This window comes from Bos indicus, chromosome 5 (genome assembly GCF_029378745.1).
Source record: "Bos indicus isolate NIAB-ARS_2022 breed Sahiwal x Tharparkar chromosome 5, NIAB-ARS_B.indTharparkar_mat_pri_1.0, whole genome shotgun sequence".
NCBI lineage: Eukaryota > Metazoa > Chordata > Mammalia > Artiodactyla > Bovidae > Bos > Bos indicus.
The window spans coordinates 96,164,565-96,182,807 of record NC_091764.1 but is presented as its reverse complement, the minus strand read 5'-3'; the positions used below and the strand labels follow the sequence as shown (position 1 = coordinate 96,182,807).

Here is an 18,243-nt window from a genome sequence, read left to right as displayed (position 1 = left end):
TCCGTTGGATTTTCCAGGCAAGAGTACTTAATGGCTACTTATATAGGATCCCATTAAAGGGTCACAAAAACATGTACCCTTTGTTTAAAAAGAAAAAAGGGGGTTGAGTAAATGTAGAAACTTTGTATATGCTTGGTGTGTTTTCAGAGCAAAAAGGTGACAGTGAGAACAACAACTGCTCTGAGGAGCAGTCTGGGGAACCAAGGCTCATCGATGATAAAAGGACATTCTTTTTACTGGATGTTCTTTTGCATCATTTGGCTTTTTATCATATGTAGATAGTATCTTTAAAAATTGTACAAAGAGGGTGGAGACTACCAATTGATATTTGTAAAATGCTGGCTATGTTTCAGCCACCGTTAACTAGTTTTACTATCATCTCCTTTATAGTTGGTTACTGTAAAATCCCCTTTAATCTATATAATAGCCTTAGGCAAAGCCCTATATTACAGAAGGAAAATAGACTCAGGTAATATCAGTGGCTCGGCTAACACAGCTCATAAAAAAAAAAAACAAAAAAAAAAAACAACTAGTGTGGGTCATTGAACTGGGCTCTCTCCCATTTCCAAAACCAAGCTCAGTTCTCTAGACCATCCTGCCTTCACTTTGAGTCTTTCAGAAGGAACCGAATTTATAAGACAGTGGCTTTGTAAAAACCTGAAGGAATCCTGTGACATCCTATCATGGGGTTCACACTGACAACTTAATGAATCTTCCTCCGGCCAAGGTGTCTTGTAGAGCACTGCTTGGGCACACCTGTCTGGAGATAAGGCCTCCCCAAAGGTCCCCTGAGTCCTCGCTGGTCCTTGGGGGCACTCACCCCAAGGGCAGGGATGTATCTGCTCTTGTGAGCTGTTCAGTAAACCACTCCATCTGCACAGGACAGCCTGAGGTAGAAGTGAGTGGCTAGTCACTACTCCAACCCCCCTAAGCGTACAGATTCTTCATTTATTGAACAATGGTCTCTGGAGTGAGCCAAGCACCCTTCTTAAGTGCTGGAATTACCGAGGTGAAAGAGGCCCTTGCCCCATGCAACATCTCTCCTGGTGTGAGAAAACAGGCAGTAAATAGGCAGACAAATAAGCAAAACATCAGATAACAAGTATACTGAAGAAAAGAGACATAAACCTGACTGTGGCTGCTTCGGCTCGGGTCATGATATTTACCCAAGTGACAAGAATGACCTGGGAGTTACTGTCCTTAAAAACAAAGTCTTCTTCTGTATGCTCCAGCTCTCACCCAACTTCCACGCCAAGGTCCTATTTCTTTACAGCATGACTTTGTAATCTCGAGAAGGACCCACTGTTCATGCCACCATTCTAGACATGAGGAAAGAAAGACCTTAGACAAGTGAAGGGAGCAGATTACACAGTGAGTTAGGCATGTCACTGGAAGCTGACAGCACCGTCTCTTAGCCCACGTTTCTTCCACAAGCTGAGACTCACTCCTCAATTCTCTCCCCAGCGAGCATCTCTTCACTGTAGAATCCTCACTCTAAGGCCTGCCTCTCTGATCTCTAAATCTTCCCAGGACCACTGGGAACCATCTAGAACACTACTAGGAATCCTGGGGATGCAGAAGGGTTCTGGGGGCCAGGGTGATGGTGGAAGAAAAGGATGTTCGATTTCACCATGTCCCAGACATGCCTTTGACCTGAGCTTGGCTGCCCCTCTCTGCCCACAGGGGCTTCCACCTTCCACGTTTGGGAGCCATGAGGCTCATAAAGCCAAAAAATACTGACTTCTCTCTGCAGCAGCGTTCTCTGATGTAACCAAGTCAGTATGAAATATTCTATTCTATTTAGTATGATCCCAATCCCCCCAAAATGCTTTATCAAAGGATTATCCACAGAATTTCTTTAAATAACAAGCTCCCTTAGCACACTTAAAATACAATCTATGAAAATTCAATCTACATAAAGATTTTATCTCCTCTTGCCAAAAAAAAAAAAAAAAAAAATCCAGCTATTGTATCAAGGGCAACAACATAAACTTGGATTCTTAATGATGGATTTTAGACCGTTGCATTATGTAATGGTTCTCAGTTGTTCGACAGGTTTATTGAGCCGTGTGACATGCTCCTTCAGGTTCCCATGAGGACAGGACGATATGAAGACACAGCCTCTGACCTCCAGAAGCATCACACACACAGCTCTGACACAGGCAGCTGTCACGAGTGCTGCTGACAGGGGTGCGGACCAATGCTACAGGGGATACGGGAGTGAAAAGTGAAATCCCGGCCAAAGATCAGGCAAGGAAAAAGCAGTATTTTAATTGGTTTCAAAGGATGATTATGATCTGTATAATTGGACCATTCGTTCCAGGAAAAGGGAACATCATGACACGCCATACAGGGAGCAAGACGTACAGGGGCACCTTCTCAGAACAGCGACGAACCCAGTGCTGCTTGATGGTGATAAAGGACACACCGAGGAAGAGAAGACAGTGTTGGAAAACAGACCGCTGCCTTGAATGCAAGAAGAGATAAAGTTTGGACCCAATTCACAAACCACCGGAGCTTTGCGGAGGTCTGGAGCAGAGAAAGAACATAACCACAACTGTGCCTTGGGAAGCTCATTCTAGAAGCCATGTCCAGAACTGAGCTGAATGGACAGAAGTGGGTGACATCCCGAGTGATCTTTTTTGAACACCTGGATCCAGGTGTGGTTGATGCTTACATTGGGCTCCCAGTTAATAAGGAGCCATGCAATTAAAAATTTCACTAAGTGTTATCACTGAGTAAAACATATCATTTTACAATCTGAATCTTTATTTTTGTCAGCTAGGGCTTAATTTTATTTATGGATGATTACTGATGCCATTTGAATATGCCAATGATCTCTGAAATAAAACATATCTAAAAGTAAAAATATTTAAAAAAATAAGAAAGTGTGCATCAGAGAGAGGGAGGTCCATTTAAAACATTATCCACATGGTTTTTGGATCATATAAAAATAAGCAATACATATAAGAGTGAGAGTAAAGGTAGAATTGATAAGGAGGGGAGGGATCCAACCCCCAGGAAGGAGAAACTAGCTGTGGAAAGGGGTGGGGGTCCCAGGCCTCAGATTCCAGCCTAAGGAAGAGAAGGCAGTGCCAATGAGTGGAAGTGGTGTCTCTTTAAGACAGGACGGCTGTGAGAGGCCCCATACTCGAGTCAGTAATCATGAGTCTATTGCATAAAAGCTATCCCCAGCTGGACGTCTTCTGTTCCATGTATGAAGCCTCAGTTTTTAATAACTCCTCTTCTGGAGATCTACAGAAGTGCCTGGTGTACACGCCGGCCCCAGAACACTTCTTAAATTATTATGTCTGCACAGCAGCAGTGAAAAGCAGCTTGATTGGGGTGAAGAGCAGGAGCCCAGAGAAGAGCCATTTTGGAACAAATGATAACTTCAATCAAGGACGCCGGGGTATGTTGTTAGCCTTATAGCTGAGCCCTTATTGGAGGAACACATGACAGGAAGACGTCTTTCATTTGAAGGGCAAGGCTCTGGGTCCCACTACCTGAGACACACACGCCCTGTTTCACCTGTCCACGTCTCTCTGTGACAAGATTGTGAATTTCAAGACGTTTATCTCTGGCTTCTTTTCCTGGTTATTCTCTCTGAAAATATATCGCCTGGTTTCCATCCTAGTCAGAGCCACACTGACATCCTGAAGTCTGTTCTCAGCCAACTGGCCCACAGAGTCTGCAGAAATTGCCTGAAATCAGTGTTTCTCAACGTGTTTCACAGAATCTGATTCCACAAACTAAAGGGTCTTGTGATAAAAATCATTTGGGGAAATGCCAAATTAGATAAAATTAAAGATGTTCCTTTGCTAAGAGACCTCTATTTGCAACAACATGGATGGACCTTGAGGGTATTTATGCTAAGTGAAGTTAGAGAAAGATAAATACTGCATGATCTCACTTGTATGTGGAATCTGAAAAAAAAAAAAAATCTAGCCATAAATACAAAGAACAGACTGGTAGTTGGTCAAGGAATACAAACTTCCAGTTATAAAAGGAAGTCATGGGAATGTAAGGTAGAGAACAATGACTATGGTTAATAATACTCTTAACTATTTGAAAGTTGCTAAGAGAGTAGATTTTAAAAGTTATCATCACAAGAAAAAAAAATTTGGAACCATGCACAGTGATGGATGTTAACTAGACTCTCTGTGGTGATCACTTCACAATATACACAAATATTGAACCATTATATTGTACATACAGAACTAGTACAATGATATATGTCAATGACATCTCAGCAAAAAAGACACCTCTGAACTTTCAAATTAATATGTGTTCGGAGAATCTCCCAGAGTGAGACACAGTAGACAGCAGCCCTTAATCTTATTTAACTGAGAAACCATTTCTCTGCAAAGCCTCTCAAGGCACAAGTGTCCTGATTTTCATGAACACGTGTGATGAAATGACTCTCAGGAACATTTGTATTGAACTAGGAATCAGGTATAACAATAGAAGCCAATACCTAGTAAGTGCTTACCATGTGCCAAGAACCCTTTTAAGTCCTTTATATATATCAATATATTTAATCCATATAGCAACCCAGTGATACTGAAACTATTATTTTTCCCATTTTTCAGATGAGGAAGTGGAGGCAGAGAGAAGTTAAGAGATTTGCCCAAGGTTGTAAGTAGCCAAGTTAATGAGTAAAGAGCTGGGAATTGAACCCAGGCAGTCTGGCACCCACGTAAATTAATGCCTAATAGTAGAATTTCAGACACTGTGATCAGCTGACAGTGGGAGAGGTAGGTCCTAAGAGCAAGCCTCCAATCACAGGAAATCGAAATTTGTGTGCTCATGAATTAGGTTTCACAGGCCTCCCAGTACACCCTGTAGGACATGACTCCTGAACTATACCATCATTCGGTTTCTCCACTTAATTGTATTATCCCGTGCCTGCACACTCTTCCATTAAAACAAAGTCATGCTGCAGACAGCACAGCTACCAATAAAAATGGTAATACACAGGGAAAATCATCTCTTGATTGACCAAAGTGGCAAGAAAATGAAGGCACACGTTTGAGAAATGGCCTCCTCTGTGTTCTCAAAGTATTGATCTCCAGCTCAGAGACCAAACCAAGTGGCCGTTTTCCTCCTGTGTGTTGCAAAATTTCTGATCCCCACCCCCTCCACTTAGCTTGAGAATTGCCAAAGACATGTCCTACCCTCTCCCACTTCCTCTCCTTGTTCAGAAGGATGATCACCAGCTTTGGGTGCATCTGGTAGCCGTCTTCACTGAAGGACAGATTTCTCCCTTCAAAAGTCACATTGATCAGATACCTGTAAACAGAGAATGAAGAGAAGGTTACAAGCATGAAGAAGGTATGTCAGAACAAGACAGTCAGGAAGACAGAGAGAAAGGTGGATGGAGACTGACGTGTAGATAGCTCTATAAATATCATGTAAAGCTTGTGCCCCTCAGGCTTCAGTTTCATTATCCAATAACTGCCATCCAAGTTTTCACACTATATGAATAGTAAGAAAGATAATGTAAAAATTTGACATAAGAGCAATGGGCTTGAGTTTAGTTAGCAGCTATGACTGAGCAAATTATTGAGCCTTTTGAATATCTGTTTTTTTCACGATTTGACAAAAATGGGGTAATAAAGAACCTACTCTATTAGGTTTGAAGGGCTTAAATGAGATAGCTGACCAAGGGGCAGAGTAAACCCTCATTAAGCGTTAATGACTATTATTCAAAAAAGGAGGTGAGTTCAAGGGAGGCGGGTGTAGAGACAAGATACAGTGGGAGTGGGCAAGACAGCTTCCCTTTTCACAGAAAATCGCAGGGGTGGGGTGGGAGTCCAGGGAGGAGAGAAAGACATTTTGCAGAGTGCTTCAGGTTCAGACATGTAAATTAGCAAAAACTAATAATGAGAGTCAGACCAATGGAGCTGTCTTTCAACACCCATACTCTCAGCTCACCCCATTCTCCCTTTCTGGCTGCTCTGACCTGATGAAGTTCCCTCACTGGGAATTCCCACAGGCATGTTCATTCCCATGGCATCAGTGCAACCGTGCTGATGGTTATTCAGGTCCCTTCACCACCATGGCTCAAGGCGTCAATAATGATTAGCTCCATGTTCACATGACATGCTACTCTGGAGCCTTGCACCTGATGCTGCAGTGAGACCTATCTCTGTTCAGAAGCAGAATGGGCAACCTGTGATTGTTGGGAGTCTTCTGACAGGCTTCAAAACTTCGACCAACCATGGCTCCCTACTGCACTGAAGGAGAGAAGAACGTGCAGGAGGCAGCCTAAAGGCTCCTTTTGTAAGTCTTCTCATTTAACAAAAACTGTGAGCCTCTTCTTTGATGCTACCAGGTAACATTAGATTAAGCAACCAAGGTTGCTTAGGGTTGCTAAGATGTAGGTCTTTCAGGAAATTCTAAAGATGACTAGGTACTGTGAACCAAATCCTCATGGACCACATTCCTTCTTCTAAAGCTGCCTGGGACTTTTCAAGCTGTCATTTCCAGGGCAAATGCAGTCAAAAACAGAGACCACAAAAGAGCAGAGATTCCTAGAATTTCAAAATTGGAAGAGATCTTCATAATCAATGAGCCCAGTTGCTGCAGTTTATCTTTCCTTTCTATGACATCATAAAACCAGCCCTCTCAGCTCTTCTTGAATACTTCCATTGATGGGGAGCTCATCACTGTATTCCCTACCCTCAAGGCAGCAACCTCACTGTTGGGCAGTTCTTTTTTACCTAAAGGTGAAATCTGCTCCCCTACTACCTCTAGATCCTGGTCTCCTCCTTAGGAGTTATACAGTTATACAGTCTAATGCTTCTTTTGCATGGGAGCTCTTCAAGCATTTGAAGATATTCATCATGTATCCCGCATAAAGGGCTTCCCAGGTGGCTCATGGGTAAAGAATAGGCCTGCCAATGCAGGACACACAGGTTTGATCCCTGGGTTGGGATGATCCCCTCAAGAAGGAAAAGGGCAACCCACTCCAGTACTTCTGCCTGGGAAAACCCATGGACAGAGGAGCCTGGTGGACTGTAGTCCATGGGGTCGTACAGTCAGACATGACCTAGTGACTCAACAACAATAACAAATCCCTTATAAAATGAATTTTAGTCTTTGAAGAAACTATGAGCTCATTTGGTTCTATAATTTTAACTTGATAGATAAGGGAACTAACTGAAGCACAAAGAGGTCAAATTATTTGCCCCCAGCTAATTGGGAGCAGAAATAACATTTTAAGAGCTATATTATCATATGTGAAATGAATCGCCGGTCCAGGTTTGATGCATGATACAGGGTGCTCGGGGCTCATGCACTGCGACGACCCAGAGGAATGAGATGGGGAGGGAGGTGGGAGGGGGGTTCAGGATGGGGAACACATGTACACCCGTGGCAGATTCATGTCAATGTATGGCAAAACCATTACAATATTGTAAAGTAATTAGCCTCCAATTAAAATAAATAAATTTATATTTAAAAAAAAGAGCTGTTCCCAGTCCCATGTGTTCTCTAGCATCCCACTCTGATTCTCACACACCACAGCAGCTTTAATATCCCCGTTCCTGCACCAAGCTACACCGTGCCATGGTGTAACTCCCTCTCTACCCCCTCAGCTGTGATCTCTGAACACCTTCACTTGGTAAATGTGTAACATCCTTGATTCAACTCAAGGCTCCACCCCGTGTCTTCTCCACTCTCTGTGCTGCTCCTCCTCTCAGCTCACTGCTGCCTGCTCCTGCCCATCACTAGTGAGAAGATGATATTCAGGTCTCCTGTAGTTTACAACAACTTCAACACTCCAACCTAAGTTCCATGCAGTTCATTTCAGGGAGTATGATTTTAAACTAAAAGACCAGAATTTAAGCATCAGACATAATCCATTTGGAAAGCAGGTTCTTACTACATCAATATGGCATTATACTTTAGAGTAATTTCTGAAAGTTTTCAGAGGAGGTGTATGAGACTTGTAGAAAAAAATTAGTCTTGCCTCTTTTTTGGAAGAACACAAGAGAGGAAGTGGAGAGGGAGAAGGAAGGAAGGGAGAGAGGGAAGGAGGGGAGGGAAGGGAGGAGAGAGGTAGGGATTAAAGGAAAGGGAAAGAAAGAAAGGAAGAAGGAGGAAAGGATGGGGGAGGGATGGAAATTATCTGGCTAAAGAACCCTCTTTTTCACCAGACATGGCTGTGAGTAATTCTGACTTTATCTAAATCACCATTAAGAATATTTCAAAGAAAGTGTCCATTTCAGAAGGCAATTATAAAAGAGAAGCCCCCCAATCATATAAGCAACAATCAGCATGAATGGAATAAGCATATGGCCTCTCAAGATGACTTCTTCGAAAGGGGAATTCAACTCCCTGAATTGAGTGGATAGGTTGGGAAATTCAAACTCCAAGAAAATAAAACCACATTCATGGGTAATTGCTCTGTAGTTAAATTTCTCTAGTTGTTCCTGCTCCCAATCCTTTTGATTTTCCTTATATATTTTTCTCTCTCTAGGATGTTCACCTTATTCCAGTTCTACATGTTCATTTTATTCTGTGTTGACATTTCTCATATATTTTACTTATCAAAAATATTAATAAAATGTTATGACAGTACACAAAATACTCTTCTGCAAAGTATCCTTTAATTATTCATATCCTTCAGCAGTGTAAAGATTCGTCATTCACATTGTGTTTTTCTGAGTAATTCCCCGAGACGTGCCAACCTTTAGCTATTAGTGAGGAGCTTGCAAATATACACTTGCCTTGGGTAAGGATGCCCTTAGAATAGTGGAACAGACCAATCCATTCATTGGTAATTAAAAGTGTGAAAAAATAATTGGGAGTGTGGTCACTTCTAGACCTGTGACCTTGGCCCTGAACCTGAGTTTTTCCCTCTTTAAAATGGAAACACCGATTTTTTTTTTACCTCTAGTTTACCAGGTTGTGATGATCACCTGAAATACGGGGTAGAAAAACTATATAAAATATGACACAAATAAAAGGTTATATAGTAGGAAACATTTAGAAAAAAGTAATATACTTCGACTAGCCTGATTAGAATTATCTAAAGGCAGGGAACTTGCCTCATTTTGGACCTCAGTGAGTAAAAGTGGGACAATTACATTCATCAGGGCTGAACTATCAGTGGAACACACGGGAGAAATGGAAACTGCCTCCCACATATGGAGGATAAACTAGGTCTAATGGTCATATTAATCAGTTCAGCTTTCCATAAGACCTGAAAATACCTAACCACCTTTGCATCTGGTGGCACTTTGTCAATTTTGAATATTAATTAAAACCTCAAAGTGTCCGTGTATAAATCCTCAGTAAAGGATTTGACTATATTATTAAGAGATGCCACAGCTATTCTGTCTCTGAAAATGTCATCTTCAAGAATGTAATGAGAAAGCCTAGCTTCAAGTGGCACTCAAATTCAGAAGTTCTGCTCATAAGATCCTAGTCGCTTGGAAGGCCCATCAAGGTTTGGTATATAAAAAAATATTGCTTGATTTGTCTCTGGGATGTAGTTTGACCCATAAGCCAAATGATAGCTTATCTCATAAAGTTCTAACACTGCAAAAATCTCAGATTGCTGGAACTAGAAGAAAACTTAAAAACCATCCATTGAGAACTGCCAGTTTGGACGGGAGAAAATGGATCCCTCAATACTACCTGACTTTCCAAGGTGGCTTGCCTGTTCAGGACTGGAGTTCAAGTCTTCTTATTTCAAGCTCAGGGTTCTTTTCATTACTTCAGTAAGTAAAGTGAAATCAGTGTCTCAGAGCCTCAGATGGGCCTCTTGGCAGTCTCACATCACCATCACGTGCCCTCGACTACAGAGACCCCCTCATACAAACTGCGGAAAATAAAACCGATCACATTTCCGGCCTGACTCTGGCTTGTGGAGAAAGTCTTGGAACCCTGCTGGGCTCAGGTCCAACATATTTGCTGCCTGTGGCCAAAGTCATCCTCCACTGGGTTGAATGGGGTCAAGCTGAGGTAAAAAGCCTGTGTGCCTCTTTGACTTTGACCATGCCACTCAGAGCTCATCTGCTGCAATGATTTAGCAGTACACCATGTGTGGGAGGCGTCCGAGAGGGCCCTGCCAGAATCTCCCCAGAAAACCAAGTGCCCTAGCCCCACAGTTCTCATTGTGCCCCCCAGATTCTCACAAGGGACTATTGTTTTTTATTTAAATGAATGTCTTTTAATGTGGTAATAAGAGAGACAAGTTTATCCTCTCAGACGACCCTCTCATTTTCAGATGAAGCAGATGAAGTCTGGAGGGGTTTGTGTTTTCACCAAGATCAGATGACAGGGTTGGAAAGAGGATCCAGGTGTCCCCACCCTACACCAGTGATCTTTCTGCTCAACATCATGCCTCAAAAATGTGGAATTATTCTCATTTATTTTGAGGAATCTCCATACCATCTTCCATAGTGGTTGTATCAATTTACATCCCCACCAGCAGTGCAAGAAGGGTTCCGTTTTCTCCACACCTTCTCCAGCATTTATTGTTTGTGGATTTTTTGATGGCCATTATGACCTGTGATAGGTGATATCTCATTGCAGCTTTGATCTGCACTTCTCTAATAATGAGCAATATAGCACGTTTTCATGTTTATTAGCCATCTGTATGTCTTCTTTGGAGAAATGTCTGTTCATCAACAGATGAATAGATAAAGAAATGGTGGTACTTATATACAATGGAATATTACTCAGCCATAAAAAGGAACACATTTGAGTCAGTTCTAATGAGGTGGATGAACCTAGAGCCTATTATACAGCTTATACAGAAGTAAGTCAAAGAGAAAAACAAATATCATATATTAATGCACATACATGGAATCTAGATGGAGAAGGGAATGGCAACTCACTCCAGTATTCTTGCATGGAGAATTCCATGTACAGAGGAGCCTGGCCAACTACAGTTCATGGGGGTCACATAGAGTCAGACATGACTGAGCAACTAACACACATAGACATGGAATCTAGAAAGACTGGTGCTGATGAACCTATTTGCAGGGCAGTAATGGAGATGCAGACACAGAGAACATACTCAGGGACACGAGTAGAAGGGAGGAAGGAGAGGGTGGGGACGAATGGAGAGAGTAACATGGAAACATATATACTACCATATGTAAAATTGATAGCCAGTAAAAATTTGCTGTATGACTCAGGGAACTCAAACTGGGGCTCTGTAACAACATAGAGGAGTGGGAAGGGGTGTGAGGTGGGAGGGAGACTGTAGGGAGGGGACAGATGTATACCTATAGCTGATTCATGTTGATGTATGGCAGAAGCCAACACAATATTATAAAGCAATTATCCTTCCATTAAAAATTAAAAAAAATTATTAAAAAATGTGGAGTTGTCCATAGCTCTCAATTTCCATTCTCCAGCTATTAGAGCAAAGTAATAAAGGAGGAAACACAGTTCCAGGGAAGAGACTCAAATTCTTGACCCCTTTGCTTATGATTTTCCAGCTCTGAAAACCTGTAACTTTGTTACTACATCTTTGGTTTGTCACTTACCTTTTAAAGCATTTAGCTCCTTCATCTATAAAATAGACCATCATCTAAAAATTCAGACTACCTCACTTGCCTGGTGTGGGAAGAACACAACTCCTAGGAGATGTTCTCTATCTTGATGCATCACCTGATTAATATCGTGGCTATTACACTGCTAAACTCCATCATCTAAATGACAAAACCAACTTTTAATCTGAGAGTCCAGGGTTTAGGTCCCTGCCCAGGCACCAAAAGTAAATAAAGAAATAAAATAAAATAAAAAATAGCAAAACCACAGATCTTTAAAAAAGCTTTTTGCTGGTCTCTTTAACACTTACTGTATCATATGCATTTCCTCCCGAAAACAATAGGAACAATTTTTTACAAGATTAGAAATAGTAGATGTCATGCAAAGATGGGCATAATAAAGGACAGAAATAGTATGGATCTAACAGAAGCAGAAGATATTAAGAAGAGGTGGCAAGAATACACAGAAGAACTATACAAAAAAAGATCTTCATGATCCAGATAACCACGATGGTGTGATCATTCACCTAGAGCCAGACATCCTGGAATGTGAAGTCAAGTGGGCCTTAGGAAGCATCACTACGAACAAAGCTAGTGGAGGTGATGGAATTCCAGCTGAGCTATTTCAAATCCTAAAAGATGATGCTGTTAAAGTGTTGCACTCAATATACCAGCAAATTTGGAAAACTCAACAGTGGCACAGGACTGGAAAAGGTCCGTTTTCATTCCAATCCCAAAGAAAGGCAATGCCAAAGAATGTTTAAACTACCATACAATTGCACTCATCTCACATGCTAGCAAGGCAATGCTCAAAATTCTCCAAGCCAGGCTTCAATAACATGTGAACTGTGAACTTCCAGATGTTCAAGCTGAATTTAGAAAAGGAGGAACCAGAGATCAAATTGCCAACATACACTGGATCATCGAAAAAGCAAGGGAGTTGCAGAAAAACATCTACTTCTGCATTATTGACCATGTCAAAGCCTTTGACTGTGTGGATCAAAACGAACTGTGGAAAATTCTTCAAGAGATGGGAATACCAGACCACCTTTCTTGCCTCCTGAGAAATCTATATGCAGGTCAAGAAGCAACAGTTAGAACTGGACATGGAACAATAGACTGGTTACAAATTGGGAAAGGAGTATGTCAAGGCTCATTATTGTTACCTTGCTTATTTAACTTATATGCAGAGTACATCATGTGAAATGTCAGGCTGGATGAAGCACAAGCTGGAATCAAGACTGCCGAGAGAAATATCAATAATCTCAGACACGCAGATGATACTACCCTTATGGCAGAAAGCAAAGAAGAACAGCCTCTTGATGAAAGTGAAAGAAGAAAAATCTGGCTTAAAAGTAAACATTCAAAAAACTAAAATCATGGCATCCTGTCCCATCACTTCATGGCAAATAGATGGGGAAACAATGGAAACAGTGAGAGACTTTATTTTGGGGGGCTCCAAAATCACTGCAGATGGTGACTGCAGCCATGAAATTAAAAGATGCTTGCTCCTTGGAAGAAAAGCTATGACCAACTTAGGCAGCATATGAAAAAGCAGAGACATTACTTTGCTGACAATGGTCTGTCTAGTCAAAGCTTTGGTTTTTCCAGTAGTCATGTAGGGATGTGAGAGTTGGACTATAAAGAAAGCTGAGCACCGAAGAATTGATGCTTTTAAACTGTGGTGTTGGAGAAGACTCTTAAGAGTCCTTTGGACTGCAAGGAGATCAAACCAGTCAATCCTAAAGGAAATCAGACCTGAATATTCATCTGAAGGACTGATGCTGAAGCTGAAGCTCCAATACTTTGACCACTTAATGTGAAGAGCTGACTCATTGGAAAAGATCCTGATGATGGGAAAGCTTGAAGGCAGAAGGAAAAGGGGACAACAGAGAATGAGATGGTGGGATGGCATCACCCACTCAATGGACATGAGTTTGAGCAAGCTTCAGGAGTTGATGATGAACAGGGAAGCCTGGCGTGCTGCAGTCCATGGGATGGCAAAGAGTCAGACATGGCTGACACAACTGAGCAACTGAACTGAACTGAAAATGTTGAAAAGCTACTTAGTTAGAGACCAATATTGGGAGACAAAAGTAAATATTTAAAAATCAGATGTTCCCTGTGATGGTTTGGGAATTAAATAGAAAGTTCTGACTTTTCCCCAACATAGAGTGAAGTCGCTCAGTCGTGTCTGACTCTTTGTGACTTCATAGACTGTAGCCTACCAGGCTCCTCTGTTCATGGGATTTTCCAGGAAATAGTACTGGAGTGGATTGCCATTTCCTTTGCCAGGGGATCTTCCCAACCCAGGGATCGAACCCAGGTCTCCCGCATTGTACACAGACACTTTACTGTCTGAGCCACAAGAGAAATTCATGATAATTAAAATGAATCTAAAATGGCCAACCCAGTATAATGTGATCATTGTGGTAGATCATGGCCTGGGAACAATTCTCTCTGCTGCTGCTGCGTAGCTTCAGTTGTGTCCGACTCTGTGCGACCCCATAGACAGCAGCCCACCAGGCTTCCCATCCCTGGGATTCTCCAGGCAAGAACACTGGAGTGGGATGCCATTTCCTTCTCCAATGCATGAAAGTGAAAAGTGAAAGTGAAGTCGCTCAGTCGTGGCCGACTCTAGCGACTCCATGGACTGCAGCCTACCAGGCTCCTCCATCCATGAGATTTTCTAGGCAAAAGTACTGGAGTGGGGTGCCATTGCCTTAGCTTCTTCTGGGATCAGACTCAGAAGAAATAACTCATGAGTAAGATATCCTGCATTCACATGAACAACATAGACAATGCCCTAAATGCTGGTAGAAAGAAAAATGAGGGGAAATAGGAAAAATAAGCTAAGTGGAGAGGAAATGAATGTAGTGTGCACTAAATACATACTCTATCACCATCACCATCAGCAGCAGCAGCAGCAGCCGCCAGTGTGTGTGGCGTTTAAAGGCAAGGATGCTGCCATCAGACCACTTCTGTTCAAATCCTAGATCCATCGGTTCTTAGGTTATGTGACAATGTTTTCAAGGCACGTGAGTTATTTTATTCTGGTCATCAATGGTGTTCTCTTTGAGGAAAAGGGATTTGAAGAAGTTTTAAAGGTTTCCTTTGAGCCACAGTGTCAAATATAAAAATACTAAACCACGCTATTGAACAAAATAATTAGAAATACCAGTTTCCTAAGCTGTCAAGTGTAGGCCTTTTCTCACTTTTGCAAAGTGATACTTAGAACCTCAGGAAAAACTAATTTAAAGGGTAGACTGTAATATTAATTTATCATTACTTGAGGCAAATTAAAAATAGTTTGTGTGCCAGTGGATTAAACACTTTCTCTGCAGTGGTGTTTATGCCATTCATTTTATGAACCATTCTTTACAAATCATAAAAGCTTCACGTTTGGGCTAGTCCATAACTCAGTTATTGAAATTCTAAATCTGTAGTGTTAAACTAATGAGATATTAAAGTATCTTAAGACTGACTGATATACATTTAATATACTCCCTCTCTCCTGCTGGTGGTAAAAAGGATTGTGTTTTGGCCCCTTAGCAGTCTGGCTGAGGGTATGTAGTGATGTGTCAACTTCCCAACTATTACAGGGAAAGAATCTTCTCAGAGCCCTCAGCCTGTCAATGAGATTTTCTGAGCTCTATTACCCAAATTCTGTTTCACCACTGAATACCATGAATTAGTTTTATCAAAACAAAAGAAGAGCTTCCCAGGTGGCTGAGTGGTAAAGAATCCACCTGCCAGTGCACGAGACGTGGGTTCAGTCCCTGGATCAGGAAAGTTCCCTGGAGGAGGAAATGGCAACCCACTTCAGTATTCTTGCCTGGAGACTGCCATGGACAGAGAAACCTGGTGGGCTACAGTTCATATGACCGCAAAGAGTTGGACACGACTGAGCAACTGAGCACACACAAAATTAAAAGAAAAAGAGGGGCATTGTCAAGAGCTGCTGAAAAATCTCTGCTCAGATATATAAGAAGGTAGAGAGCATTTCCTCTTCCTCTAAATGTTAGCTCAATGAGCTCCAAGAGGTTCTGCCACCAGCTGCAAGGGCCTACTGTCTACCTTTTCATCCTCTTGTCTGTCTCCTTTCACCAAGCGCGGTCAATGTGGCAGGTCATGGCCAGGGGACAACTCTCCTCTGGACTCTTTCATCTGCGGTCAAAGCCAGGAGCTTGTTCTCATTATAAGATACCAACACTCAAACGAATGAAAAGTCCTGAATGCCTCAAATGCTTAGTGATGAGGAAAGAACATAGAAGGCAGAAATGGTACACCTAAAACTAAGACAATGCTGCAAATCAACCATACCTTAATAAAAAAGAAAACGAAAAAACAGCGATGATAAAACAAAGGGAGAAACAGGATATGTGAAGGGAAGATGAGAGAAATGCAGTGTGTATCGCACACCCCCCCCCAATACTACCAATGTGCAGTGCAGCGTGGTGTGGACAAGCAAGGACTCTGCAGCCCGTTGACCTCTGCTCATGTCCTTGCTCGGCCGGTTCTGAAGCTGCGTGATCTCACAAGCTATTTAATCTCTCCCTGCCTCAGTTTCCTCACTATAAAAATGTGAACAGTAATAGTACTTACCTCACAGGACCGTTGTGAGGATACATGTACCTATACATAATGAGCCTTTAGTTTTAGCTGCTGCTGGTGTTATTATTATGATTACCTTTAACACAGTATTACCTGGATACCAGAGACTGTTAGAGATTGCAGGACTTCTGGATCACAGTCTGACCTTCCATATTTAAAGCTTAACAGAAGATATTGCCTGGGTAGATGTTGCCGCTCTTTGGCAGGATAAGTTCAGAGTCTGGTCTGCCAGTCTCTGGATCTCTGCTTTTCCATTAACCACACATTCATCCCACCCCCACAATATCCCAGCCATTCAGGCTTGGGGATGTGTGTTGTCTCTCCTGTGACTGGTTATCCCTGTGAGGTATTTTGCAGCGCGAAGTCATTTAATTGTACGACTTCAATGTAAAGTTCGCTTTCTGAGGAAGGCAAAAGATGAGCTCATATCCCCATAATTTTAGCCTAGAATAAATGACTCCTTGAAATGACCCCCATTATGACCTTCTAGAGCCCTGATTGGAACACTATGTAATTCTCTTTAAAATTTCCTTTGGTGGGGCACGCTTCTGCTTGTAGGTTCCTTAGGAACTGGCGATGCCAATTAATCAAGAGTGCTGGACATCAAAGCTTAGGGAACTGTGCACAGAACTTGAGACGGGAAAAGAATTCCTCCTGGTATTCATGTCCACAGCCCTTTATCACCTCTGCGATGGGTGGGGAGAGTGAAGGTGTGACGGGAAACCCAGAGTCATCAGAGGCACTGAGAAAGGTGACAGTCCCAGTGGGAAGGAATCAAGTAACTCTCCTGGATTCATTTTAAGCTCATGTTTTCACGTTGCACACAAGTTAAAATCACTTTCTTTTTCCAAAGCCCTGAATAAAATCCCTCTTCTCTTCCCTAGACGATGTGCTCAGTATATTGGAATACAGCCCAGCGTGGGCCATCAGAACTACGCAGTGAACCTTCCCAGAGAAAATGCCAAGGCAGATCAAAAGGTAGCTGATCACTGAGTACTCGGTATCTCTTGTTTATGCCTACTAATATTTTTCAGGTATTTCAACTTAATGCCTACTAATATTTTGCTGACATCCATTCTAGCTCACGAGCGGGCAGACCTACTCAGGGGTTATGCCAAAATCAGCCAAACAATGACTGGCAAAGATTTCTCTAGGACATCCAGCTCTGATCAGAAGCCTTTTCCTACTGTGAACCATTCAGACTTAATTGAAAGGAACCCTGGTCACATACACCCAAGAAGAAGCCTCTAGTCACAAATCCAAAGTGACCTGGGTGTGAAAGTGAGGGGATAAGGATGCTTTTCTCTCCCTTTTGACCTTTCTCCATTTCCTCAGTTTGCTTTTCCATGGGAGCCCCTTTCTACCCTCTCCTCTACCTGAGATGGCCAACAAGACCAACAGACTGGCAATCCCTCCATACACAAAGCACCTAGCCACTCTGTAGCTCCGATGCACTTAATTCCACAGCTCCCTGTAATAGCTCTACTGAAGGAAAGAAGAAGAGGTAAGCAAAGGAATTAGTGAGATGACTCTAGTTACAGGGACTGGGAATGAAGGTTATGAGGAACTGTCTTGTCATCCATGGAAAAAGGGGGGTTATGACTTAAGTCTTTCAGTAGTAGTTGGTACAGATTTTAAGTAGAAATTTCTAGAAGCAATTACACTGAATGGAAGGAAAAGAGTGGTCAAAAGAAGGAAGACATTCCAGGGGCAGGAGATGGTTTGCAACAGAGGACTCAGGATACCTGGGTGAAGATAATGTCTTTCAGGGAGATGGGTGTCTCAGAATTTCATCATGCTGCAGATGCAAGGCAGAGGGTGGTGGAGGCTGTGGCCTCATTCCAGAGCACATCTTCATCTTCAGAAGATGCAGTCACGAACAGCCTGTCCCAGGGATAATGCCCTTCTACATAGGACGTGAAGTGATTTACTCAGTCTATAGTCCAAGGAAAGACCAGGGGAATGGAAGATACACACGTCCCAGATGCAACACGGAACAAAATATGAGCGTGAAGAAAGTGAACTGTTGGGAAAGTTAGCGACAACGAGTTTGTTGATGTGGCTCCTGTAGCATGGTCTGCAAAAGAGCTTTCTTTGGCTTCAGTACAGCAGGAGG

At 42.3% G+C, this 18,243-nt stretch overlaps 1 protein-coding gene across 3 annotated transcripts in view; it reads right to left on the bottom strand.

The window, feature by feature from the left end:
- The window catches only part of GRIN2B (glutamate ionotropic receptor NMDA type subunit 2B), a 500,904-nt gene that overhangs the window by 126,659 nt on the left and 356,002 nt on the right, over window positions 1–18,243 (bottom strand). For all 3 annotated transcript variants that reach the window (XM_070790049.1, XM_019961525.2, XM_070790052.1), the window contains one exon: window positions 5,178–5,292. In XM_070790049.1, the coding sequence (XP_070646150.1) occupies window positions 5,178–5,292 (115 nt within the window). The remainder of the gene's footprint in view (window positions 1–5,177; window positions 5,293–18,243) is intronic.